Genomic DNA, 13,100 nt, shown 5'->3' on the forward strand with positions numbered 1-13,100 from the left:
GGATCCATCATCTTTTCAAAAGAAAAAAAAATATATATATATATATATATATCTCATGATTATTTTTAATATTTAGCTCTAATGTCTTTTGAAAATAATTTTCTTTTTATAAGATTAAAGTAAAAACAACTATTTTAAACCTCATCTAGTTACCATTTTCTCTGAATAAAAATTTACCTTGTAGGAGATTTTATATATTCATTGGTGTATGGTTAGGTGAGTTCTTCCATTACAATCCTAGGAAGTAGATTAAAAATTTGCAAGTCCTTCGAGAGCCCTGGAATCTGCCACATAATACATGACTGTAACTAACTGAAATTAATGTGGGTGAAGTTACAGAGTTCTTGCTTTTTCTTCACTAGTGGAATTCAGAGAAAGTCATCCAACCTGGAGAAGGACAGCAATTTATCACTCTGGAGCACCAAAGTTCCAGAAAGAAAGCACACATCACCAGGTAAGCTGTTCTCTTCTGTCAAGTTTAGAGCAGGCCTCTTGGAACAGCCAGCAAGGTCTAATCTTTGAAAGGGTTATACTTTTAACTTTTGGAATGCTTATAATATTCCCAAGAGATCTAAATGTTCCTTAAGGTTGCCTGAATGCGGTGGTGTAATTATGCAAAGTTCTTGAGAATAATTGGAAATTAAGTTCTTACTAAAATACTTTCTAGGAGCAAAAGCCTAGATGGTACTAAAGATGATGTTGAGAATTGCACAATTTCCCAGAATTGGCTAGGGACTCTAGTTGTCGGCAATTAGATAATGTTGGGATGGTTTAGAAAGCCCAGTAATAAAAAATTACCATTTGCATATTACTCAGCCATTAGAAACGACAAATACCCACCATTTGCTTCGACGTGGATGGAACTGGAGAGTATTATGCTGAGTGAAATAAGTCAGTCGGAGAAGGACAAACATTATATGGTCTCATTCATTTGGGGAATATAAATAATAGTGAAAGGGAATAAAGGGGAAAGGAGAAAAAATAAGTGGGAAATATCAGAAAGGGAGACAGAACATGGAAGACTCCTAACTCTGGGAAACGAACTAGGGGTGGTGGAAGGGGAGGAGGGCGGGGGATGGGGGTGACTAGGTGGTGGGTACTGAGGTGGGCGCTTGACGGGATGAGCACTGGGTGTTATTCTGTATGTTGGCAAATTGAACACCAATAAAAAATAAATTTATTATTAAAATTTTTTAAAAAATAAACTGTGAAGAATAAAAAAATAAGAAATAAAAAAATAAAAACTACTATTTGCAACAACATGGATGAACCTAACGGGTTTAACATTAAGTGAAATCAATCAGAGAAAGACAAATACCCTATGATTTCTCTTCTATGTGGAATTTAAGAAACACAACAAATGAACAAATGCAGAAAAAAAAACAAAACTAAAAAACAGGTCCTTAAATCCAGAGAACAAACTGGTGGTCGCCAGAAGGGAGGTAAGTAGGGCAGGAGGGATGAAATAGACAAAGAGGATCACTCATGTTGATGAGCACGAGGAATGTACAGATTGTGGAATCACCGTACTGTATACGGAAACTCATGTAATACTGTCTGTTAATCATACTTCAAGTTTGAAAAAGAAAAAAAAAGTTATTGGATTGAAATCTCAGAGATTGGGCAGCCCCTGTGGCTTAGCGGTTTAGCGCCACCTTCAGCCCGGGGTGTGATCCTGCAGACCCGGGATCGAGTACCACGTCGGGCTCCCTGCATGGAGCCTGCTTCTCCCTCTGCCTGTGTCTCTGCCTCTCTCTCTGTCTCCATGTCTCTCATGAATAAATAAATAAAATCTTAAAAAAAAAAAAGAAAAAAAGAAATCTCAGATATTTGTCCAAACGAGGCCCAACAAAGTTACGTGCCCTGTCCATGCTTATCCAGCAGACCGGGTTCTAGAGTAACAGCCAAGCCAGGACTCTTTCCACTATACCCTTACTCCTCTCTCTCAGCACTCAGTATCATAGTCTTTAAATGGGACTGTGTGCTTCCTTTATAGCTACACCAGGGACCCTCACACTTGAGAGTGCAGAAAACCTTCCAGCTGAGCTGCATGAGCCTTACACCAAGTAATTCTGACACCGATGGTCATGAGACACCCATTAGAAGCTGTAAATTGGAAATAAACTCAAAAGCAGGACTGTTTTACATTCATTTGACAAATACTTATTAGGTGCCTGCTATCATGTAAGCTCAGTCGTATCTCTGGGGGATATATTAGTGAACAAAACGAAGATTCCTGTATGTTTGTAATGTGATTGGTGCTCTGAAATAAAAAAAAGAAGTACTGTTAAAAATGCCATGGAATATATAAGACTCTATAACATTGTGTAAGTTGGTACAGCCACTGTGGAAAACAGTATGGAGTTTCCTCAAGAAACAAAAAATAGAAATACCGCATGATCCAATAATTCTACTACTGGGTATTTACTCAAATAAAATGAAATACTAATTTGAAAAGATATATGCACCCTTTGTTTACTGCAGGTTTATTTACAATACCCAAGACATGGGGCAGCATAAGTGTTCATTGATAGGTAAAATAGGATAAAGTTGATGTGGTGTACAGACACACACACACACACACACACACACATACACACACTGGAATATTATGCCACCATAAAAAAAGGATGAGATCTTGCCATTTGCAACAACAGGACAGACCTAGAGGGTATTATGCGAAGTAAAATAAGCCAGACTGAGAGAGATAAATACCATATGAGTTCATTCATAAATGGAATCTAAAAAAACAAAACAAATGAATAAACAAACAAGAAGAATCAGGCCTATAAATACAGAGAACAAATTGATGGTTGTCAGAGGGAAGGAAATAGTGGAGGAGGGACAGACAATATAGGTGAAGGGGCATGGGAGATACAAGACTCCACTTATAGAATAAATAAGTCACAGCAGTAAAGGGCACAGAATAGGGAATATGGAATATAGTCGATGATGTTGTAATAGTATTATATGGTGATAGATGATAGCTGCACTTGTGAGCATAGCATAACATATAGGGAGGTTGAATCACTATGTTGTACCCCTAAAACTAACGTAACACTGTATGTGAACTATACGCAAATAAAAACTAACAAAAAACTATGACCTTAAATAACATTCCAATACAGGTTGATGGACCAAATGACAAAGGTCCTGTGTTAATGTAGTAGGAATATAGTAGTGAGTGGTTCTGAGGAGTTAATGTTCTGTTGTGAATGATCTGAGGGTATTTGGCTGAGTAGCTTAAAGCACAGTAGAAATAAGATCATGGTGTTGTGATCTAGTAAGCTCTGTCTTTGCCCAGTAGCCACAGATTATGTTTTTACCCTGGCCACTCATCTCACAAATGTATCACCTTGATCCAGAGGAATCAGTTGGTAAATTCTTCAGCCCCACAGGCATTATAACAAAACTTAGGCCACCATGATAATAGATCACTCTATCTTTGAACACTAAGATTCTTTGCTGTGAGGATAACAAAGTATGTGTGTCCAAAACTTATTAAAGGTAACATACTGGCTTAATGAACATCCATGCTATAGGTATGAACATAATCTTCTAGCTAATAGGGATCCCTGGGTGGCGCAGCGGTTTGGCGCCTGCCTTTGGCCCAGGGCGCGATCCTGGAGACCCGGGATCGAATCCCACATCAGGCTCCCGGTGCATGGAGCCTGCTTCTCCCTCCGCCTGTGTCTCTGCCTCTCTCTCTCTCTCTCTGTGACTATCATAAATAAATAAAAAATTTAAAAAAAAATTAAAAAAAAAAATCTTCTAGCTAATACTCCTAACCACAATACCCTACCACATCATAAATAGTACTAGATGAGGCTACTTTGAGAATTACTTAATTAGAGTATATTGTAGTTTGGACTAATTGCTCCATCCCATTTATTTGATCTGAAATATCTTTCAGAAAACACTTTGGGGAGGAAAGAATTTATGATCCTAAGCAGATTTCAGCCTCCCAATTGAATAATTAAAAAGAAAACCATTATCACCAGATGTGCATTGGCAGATCCTTTGAACAGATGTTAGATATGATGGATCTGTGGAGCTTGTAGAGGCACCTTAAATCCTCTAAGCCTGCACAGAAATGATTCACTTTATTAGGCAATAATATTGGTGATGAAGTTTAATGACATAAACTGGAATGAAAGCAAATGACATCTAAAATGATTGGAAGAAACCCAAGAGCAGACCAAAACCATCACAATTTTATGTGAAAAGAAATAATAATGGAATTTGCCATTTTGCCAGTACAAAACTTTCATGGAAGTTGCATATTTGAGCACATTTTTGCTGTGGGGTATGTAAGGGCACAAGTGATATTTATGGATTCTTATGCGAATCTGCCCATTTTTGTGTATTTGTTTAGAATGTTAATCTGTTCTTTCTTCTATTACAGCCACAGTATTTCCCAGTCCAAGTTCTGTTTTGAAAAGCACTGGAACAGATACTTTCAATAGTAGTCAAGTCCTTGCCCGGATCCTTGGTTTGGAAAAGGTAATTTCACTCAGTTTTATAATGGGCTGATAATAAATAGCAGTTGAACAAATGCTTCTTAGCTTAATAAAAGGATCTCCCAAATAGGAAGATATTTGGGACCCCCTCCCATTTGGAGTAATGTCTCAGGGAGATTCTTTTCTCAGGAGCCTTTCCATAAAAAAAGCTTAATTCTCCGACATTCTGAATTCTTTTTAAGGTCTTGGACATTTTATTTCCCTGTTAAGTGCCTTAATCAAAGTTAAGATTATCCTTTAGTAAGAGATAGAGTCACATTATATATGATCTTCTAATTTTCTGAAACAGGGAAGGGAAAAAAGGTACATGACAGCAAATGAATCTCTAATATGAAATTTGCTGCCTCATCCATACTGATAATGCCTTTGGAAAATTTGGAGCTATGGAAAATACCTCCCTAAAGTAGTAAAATTCTTTTCTTTAGCATAGTTTGGAGAGCTTGCCAATGGATCCTTCTTATTTTAAGATTCCAACTGGCAAAAAAATAATTTCTATCAGAGGCATAAACTGGCAGCCTGTGAGCTAAATGTGTGTGTGTGTATAGGGATCTTAGGTAATTGAATTAGAATGCCTATAGGCAGAAGGGGTACTCTTCTGTTGACCACAATCCTGACTTTTCCTTACTGTCTTTCATCTAGCCAGACTCCTACTTTTATTTGGCTGGCCCCTGCTCTATGTGCTCTTCAGAAATTAAAGAGATCATTTTTTTCAATAGTTGCTAATGGACTTCTCTCTGTCTCTCTTGCTCACTGTCTCTCTCGGTCATACACACATGCACACATACGCAATCCATGTTTTGTGTAGTAGACATTTCTTCCATCTGGATGGAACATAGGATATAGGACATAGCTTTGACTTCTATTCATTCTTCAGTGATCATAACCTCTGCTACTTAATATGTCTCTGTTAGTTACCTTTGAATTAACATTCTGTGTGAGGCATCTTCATAAACTGGTTTATGTAAATAAGCCAAAGGACCATGCAAATAGGGTAGGGATTCCAGCAAAGCCATTTTTAAGCATCAAGGCAGTTCTGTCAGTGTGGGCTGAAATATAAGACTTTCCTGTTCAGTTTAGTCTAGACGTTGAAAGTCCAGTTCCAACGAGAATAATATTTGAGATACCTAAAGCTCCCTATTTGGCATAAGAAGCCCCCAGTATGCTCAGTTAATTCCAATTTAAAGGCTCCCTAAATCAGGCCAGCAATGTAAATGGGGAGAAAGTTATTTTATTCCATTCCATTTCTTCCATATTAGTTTTTAGAAGCAAACAGTCTTCCCTGGATCAGTTAAATTCTTTAATATCTAGGATAACAACACTATTCTCAAAGATACACTTCATTGTATTGAAACTCCCACATTCTCTTTCTCACACGGAATGAAATTTCAGAATCTTGTGAGGCAGCACAGAGTCATATATCCAGTGGAGATAAGTCAAAAATGAATTTTCTATGTATAGATACATATTTTTAGAGTAGTTGCAGCAGAGAAGGGATGTAAAAATTAGGATGACATATTGATGCCTGTGTCAGCAATCTCTCTCAATCTCTCTGATTCCTTTCTTTCTCTTTGCTGCTTTTTTGCAACCTTTGCAAAAATGAGTAGAGAAATCATTTTGGAGTGAGTTTATGTGTAATGTTAAGAAAGAGATATGGATGAATGACTAGAAGACTTGGCACTTCTAGTATATCCTAGAATTAGTGGATCCTGTCTTATTCCATTCACTTAGAAGCTGCGTCACTGGAAGGCAGAGTGTAGCTTTTGTGACATAATCTTAAAGGGGAAGATAAAGTTAATTGGCCCTCACTCATGGGGTTCTAAGAATTAATTGTTAGAAAGGACCCATTCAACATTATAAATAAATATAATTGGCTCTGTAAATACCTAAACAACTTAAAATAATGAATGTGATCACTATTATACCTGAAATTAGTGCTGTGTCTATGACTGGTCTGTACTGTGAAATATATGAAAGACTTACGATTCCATTACAGAAACACTTTCCAATCATTGCTATTGTAAATTATATACTTTTATGTGTTTTTATATATATTTTCCTTTTCTCTTCATAAGTATAATTCCTAAATGAAGTATTTGCTTTGCAGATGAAACATAATCCATGTTGGTCCACTCTCTAAAAAAAAAAACTACTGTGGGTTTTGGAAGCCAAAGCTCCTCCTCTCTGGAAGTCTTCCAAAGATCGCAGCCAGTTTCCCTTGAAGTGTCACAAAGAGTTAGGACAATCGAATTTGCTGCTTAAATGCCTAGGAAAAAACTCAGATTTTAAGTCTGAAGATTTTTGTCAGAAAAGATCTGATGCATTTAGCTTCTCTGGTCAGAGACAGGAAATCAATTAAACAAATCATATATGAATCATTTAAAACATAACAATGACAAGAATTACCACATTCACACATTCTCTTGTTACTTTTCATAAATAAACCAAATGTATTTTGGTGTTATTTTAAAACCAGCTATAATGTAGGAACCTTAAAATAGCTATTCTAAAGGTAAGTCAGTTTCCTTGAAGACTAGACAACTTTATATCTATATTTATTAACATATTATTTCACTCTTCTCACACGTATTTTTAGCTGTTAGAGCAAAATTCAACTTCAGAAGACATACGAAGAAAACTGTGTGAGAGCTATCCAGACTATATCACTCGTTACGCCTTCTCTTGGACCACTCTGGGGAAAAACGTTTTTAACAAATTTTGCCTATCAAATATGACTTTTTTAGAGTCTTCTCTCCATGAACTAACCAACCAATTCTCTCAGGTGAGTGTAAATATTTTAATTTGATCAGGACATCTTAAACAATGAAAGGAAATGTATTGTTTCCATTCTTGTATCCACAAGGTGATTCCACTTGAGTCAGAGAGTAAGTCTATAACCCACATGGCCTGGGAAATGCTGACTGGAATATGTGCTCACGCTTGGCATGGATTCCTCACACAGAGGTTCACACACAATATCTAAGTCATGTCTGCTTTGCATTTAAAGGTGCAAGATTTAAAAATAAATATAAATAAATAAATAAATAAATAAATAAATAAATAAATAAATAAGCAAGATTGAAATTATTACAATGTTGGACCAAAAATATTGCACTATGGATATTATAAACATATCTTTGTAGATGGTTTTGCTCTATGGTGAATGAAGATTGTTTTGTCTGAGCTATTTAAGGAAGATTACTCAGGCTGTAATATAAGTATAGTAATTAAACTATTGGAGCCATATAATTCTCAGCCCCCGTGGCTCAGTGGTTTAGTGCCGCCTGCAGACCAGGGCATGATCCTGGAGATTCTGGATCGAGTCCCACGTCAGGCTCTCTGCATGGAGCCTGCTTCTCCCTCTGCCTATGCCTCTGCCTCTCATTCTCTCTCTGTGTTTCTATGAATAAATAAATAAAATCTTTAAAAAAAAGTTAGAATAATGGGTTATCTTTTTAATTTTTCACATTAACATCAAACTTACTTAAAAAATCTGATTTTTGATGAGACGATATGTCCCTCTCTTCAAAACATTATATATTGGGGTCAAGGAGTTTATACTGTAAAGCGGTAATGACCACTTTTATATGCTATTCTTAAATTATGATGTGCAAAGAAGGTACCCATAGTCTACATTTAATGAACCCCCATATACAATAAAGATCACAAAAATACTCAGAATTTTCTTGAAATTTTATAAACAGGAATAAATGAAACATATCCACTTTTGATACTTTCCTCTTGATTCTCTGAATTTTATTGTAGTTTTTGTTAAGTACAGAATGCTTGAATTACCTTTAGTAATCTGAGTTTTCTAAATGAACCAGATTAGAGACACTGTTATAATAACCCCAATTCAACATAGAGCACTTAAAATGCTTTCTAAACAAATTCAGCAGTCATGTAGGGTAGAATGTGTGGTTAAGAATACATTGTTCAAAATCACATTCTCAGCATGAAAGAACTTGAATTACAACTGAACACAAAGCCTGACTTTACCAGTAAGAATGAGTTTATTAAGAAAATTACTTCGGGTGGGAATATAATGAAGACATACTTTACTTTGAAAGTACTCATTGGGTCCTATGATCCAGAGCAAGAGCAAAAGTCACAGTTTTTGTTATTTGTTTGCTTATAATATAAAAATGTGATTAATAAATAGATTCACTCACCGTAAATCATTTATTATAACTAAAGTTTCTGGTATGGCAACAGAACTTTGGAAATATTTTATTCCACTAAGTATGTGTGTATGTGTAATTATGGTAGCAAATATATATAGTTGTAAGGGTTCTGAACGCAAATAATAATTAAGATAAAGTCTGCTAATAGACACAGAGAAGATATGTCTATAACTCCTAAACCAGATCCTAGGGAAAAGCAAAAACATTTTTCAGACTCTAATTTCATTTTAAGAAATTAACTTTAATTTTCAAAAATGCAATTTAAAATCTTTCTTATAAATACAGCTAAAAATATAACCAAATTTGAAATATGCCAATTTCTGGAGGTATAGAAAAAAATCCAATTATGTTTAAGGACATTAAAAATTGTTGTAATTTTTCCAAGCAAAGAATGACTTCAAAGTATATGGAAATCAGAAAGAATTATGTGAAAATCTAAATTTTTAATGCTTTTGAAAACGGTAAGTCATATGATACAAATGCTGAACTCTCATTTTGCCCTGTTTGTTATTTTATAAGATATCAAGTGATCCCAGCAACCAGAAGACAGTATTCCAGGAAATGGTCAAAGTGCTGTCCTTCTTCTCACAAGTCCAAGAGCAGACCGCTGTGTGGCAGCTTCTTTCTAGTTTTCCAAATGTGTTCCAGAATGACACAACACTAAGCAATCTACTTGATGTTCTTCGAAATGCAAACAGGTAAGAAAATACAAGAATCAAGTGGAACAAAGAAGTTTTTTTTTTTTAATGTTACCTGTGAGGATCACTGCTAGGTAAGTAATTTAAACATGGGGCAAATAATCCTTCATGCTTTATTGCAAATTTAGCAATGAAGATGAGGGCATTGGTTAAGCAAAGGCAAAACACACACTACAGTCATCAGGGCTATCCAAGAGTATGTGAGGAAGTGAGGGAGGGATCTTTTTTTTAAAAGATCTTTTTATTTATTTATTCTTGAGAGACACAGAGGCAGAGACATAGGCAGAGGGAGAAGCAGGCTCCCTGTGGGGAGCCTGATATGGGACTCGATCTCAGGACCCCAGGATCATGACCTGAGCCAAAGGCAGATGCTCAACCACAGGCCCCCCCCAAGCCCCCCAGAAGGATCTATTATCAGTTGTTATTGCAGACCTTTTGAGAAAGAGGTGTATAAAAGGACCAATAGTCAATTAGAACATCGGCTCAGGCTCATTCAGGAGCAACCAGCACTCTGTGCATTTAGCATTTAAACTGCCCAAGAATAAACTGTCCCACTGGGTTTTAGTTGATACCATCCAATGTAAAATAACCTGTTGGTTGGAGTTTTGAATTGAGCCACCTCAGTGGGGTTGGCTTCCAACACGTGCAGCCAACCTATAAATAAATGATTTCAAAACTTGCATACTAGTTTGGCTTTGTTTGGCACAAAGATCTGAAATTATTTTTGCAGAAGAAACCCCTTTAAGGCTACTTTCCTTATAAAAGAGTTCAGACTAGCGTTTCGAATTTAATGGAATCGTACTTAGTTTGACTTTGACTCCTGTGTAGCTGATTTAGAAATGCACATTGAAGACAACAACACTACATCAACAACTATCAGTTATTGTGTGTCTGTTTTATACCAAACACTTTACTGAGTCCTTTGTATATACCACATTAAACACTACAACTAAACTAGTGTTTATTTTGTAAATGATGTGACAAAGGGTCAAGAAAATGAAATATTTGATGATTATACAGCAAGGAGGATTTAATCCTGAGTTTTCTAACTCCAGAATCCAGGCTGCCTCTCTAATATGCCACTAAGAACACAACGTATTCCATCTCTAATGTCTGAAGTACCAGAAGAGAGTGTCCTCATCTTCTTTGGAAAGCTTCCAAGAGCTTCCAAAGACCTTATAATAAGACCTTATGTTGGTGCATTAATCTCTTTTGATTCCACAACAATGCTATCAGATTGAGACAACTGATATCTCCATTTTGTAGAAGAGGAAACAAAGCTTTTCAAATGACCTAGCCAAAGTTCTAGAACTAGTAAGTGGCAAAGATAGGACTCAGGGCCGAGGAATCCAAAGCCAAGTCCTATGCTCCTTCCACAGTAGCACATCATAACTAAATTACAGAAGGAGCAAGATCTTAAGAAGTTTGGTTCTCTAGACTTGTCCTCATTTTAGCAGTTGGGGTAATTTTCACTCACCCAGAATTTTGACACTTCATCCCCTTGCTCTTATTTGTATTCTGTTTTAACAAGCAAATGGATAAATCAATTAAAAGAGAAAGAATCATTTGAATCACATAGTGTAGCAATAAAAAGAGTCAAAGTAACAATCAGACCACATTAAGACATCACTACACACTCACACTAGAATGTATAAAATTTTAAAAGAGAGACAAGCCCAATTGTTGGCAAAAATGTAGAACAGATAGAACTCTTTGGAATACAGTGTGATAGCTTCTAATGAAGTTAACAGTAGGCCCATATGAATTCTATTCTTGGATATTTACCCAATAAAATAAAAAACATATGCCCACATGAAGACTTATATGCTATGTTTACAGCAGATTTATTCATAATAGCTAAAAATTGGAGGAAAAAGCCAAATATCCATAAATAGAATTATAAAAGAATTATAGTTCATTTATAATTCTACTCAACAAGAAAAACAGATTACTGAATCACACAATAATGTAAATAAATATGAATATTATGCTGGCAAAAGAATCCAGTCCCCCCCCCCCCAAAAAAAGAACACCTACTGGATGTATAGGTATTATATTATTCCATTTATATGATGTTCTAAAATTGCTAAAATAAGTTTATTGCATTAGAAATTAGATGAGTGGGTCCCAGGACATCTCTTGGGGGAGCATGAGAAAACTTTCTGGGGATTATCGACATGCTTTTATGTCTTACTAGCGTAATGGCTGTATCAGTATACATATTTGTTAAAACTCACTGAATTATCACCTAAAATAAGTGCATATTATTGCATGTGAATTATACCTCAATGAAATTTGGCTAAGAAACAAATAAAAAACAAAAATCCCACCAAATAATATTCCATAGAAGATAGGAGATCCAAAAAATACTTTAGATTTAAAAACAAATAAGTAAATAAAATACTTTAGGCATTATTTTAGTGAAGTAAATTATGGGAATGCACTGTGGCTATTTTAACTGTCTTAAAATTTTAAATAAAATTGTTGTGTATTATAGCTTTATGCAATAGAGCATACTTTCTGTCAATAATTACAAATGTTGTAAACCAGTCTACATAATAATGAAAAAGAAGACAGAAATAGCTAAAAGAAATAGCTTCAAATTATTTGAAAGTAAATGACTCAGTCAGTTAAGCATCCAACTCTCGATTTTGGCTCAGGTCATGATCTTAGGATTATGACATTGAGCCCCTATCAGGCCACACACTGGGGCCTGCTTGGGATTCTCTCTCTCCCTCCACCCTTCCCTCCCTTAAGAAAAAAAAAAAAGTGAATGACATTTGACTTTAAACAACTCTTTTTTTAAGTGGTCAATATTTAATTTAGCTTTTTATTACTAATTTATACACTTGTTCTTTTCTAGTATGATAGTCCTGGGCTACCACATGTGGATTTTACTAAAATTCTGAATTGTTAACTGTATTTAAATTGTAAACACTGATATTTCATTCAGTTAATGTTAACATTTTGAGTATCTTCGGAACAATGTTGGTATATGAACTTGCTTTTTCATCTGTCATTGTAATGAAATGTAAATACAGATTAAATATTTCTTTTTTTTTTTTAAAGATTTCTTTCTTCGTCTCTCTCTCTCTCTTTTTTTTTTTTTTTTTTTTTTTTGAGAGAGAGACTGTGCACATGAGTGAAAAGGGGCAAAGGGAGAGGGGAAGACTTCCCAAGCAGACTTCCCATTGAGCATGGAGCCTGACATGGTGCTTTAATCCCAGGACCCTGAGATCATGACCTGAGCCAAAATCAAGTGGCAGACGTTTAACTGACTGAGTCACCCTGAACCCCCCTGAATATTTAAATATTCAATAAAAATTTAGCATCTGAGTTGAGATGCTCCAAAAATATAAAATTCATTCTGAGTTTTGAAAACTTAGAATAGTAAGAGATTTAAAATTATTTCATTAATAATTTTATATCAATTAGCTATTGACGTAATAACATTTTGGATATATTGGATTCAATAGAATATTTTATTAAAATTAATTTCCTCTGTTTAACTTTTTAATGTGACTACTATACAATTTAAATATGTGACTTGCATTATATTTCTATTGGAGAGTGCTTTGAAACCATTTTTTAGAGATAAATCTTCTTTATTACTGTTATTAAACTGACAGTGTAGTTAAGAGCCATACTTTCCTCACATAATTGACTGTATATGAAATTAGTTTCATTGGTTTATCTTACTC

General features: G+C 35.3%; 1 protein-coding gene across 1 annotated transcript in view; it reads left to right on the forward strand.

Annotated features, from left to right (window-relative positions):
- The window catches only part of ABCA12 (ATP binding cassette subfamily A member 12), a 283,751-nt gene that overhangs the window by 177,190 nt on the left and 93,461 nt on the right, over window positions 1-13,100 (forward strand). Inside the window, exons 7-10 of the mRNA XM_026002201.2 lie at window positions 363-454; window positions 4,406-4,503; window positions 7,114-7,299; window positions 9,221-9,399. Of these exons, the coding sequence (XP_025857986.2) occupies window positions 363-454; window positions 4,406-4,503; window positions 7,114-7,299; window positions 9,221-9,399 (555 nt within the window). The remainder of the gene's footprint in view (window positions 1-362; window positions 455-4,405; window positions 4,504-7,113; window positions 7,300-9,220; window positions 9,400-13,100) is intronic.

The sequence above is a fragment of the Vulpes vulpes genome, chromosome 16 (assembly GCF_048418805.1).
Source record: "Vulpes vulpes isolate BD-2025 chromosome 16, VulVul3, whole genome shotgun sequence".
Classification (NCBI taxonomy): domain Eukaryota; kingdom Metazoa; phylum Chordata; class Mammalia; order Carnivora; family Canidae; genus Vulpes; species Vulpes vulpes.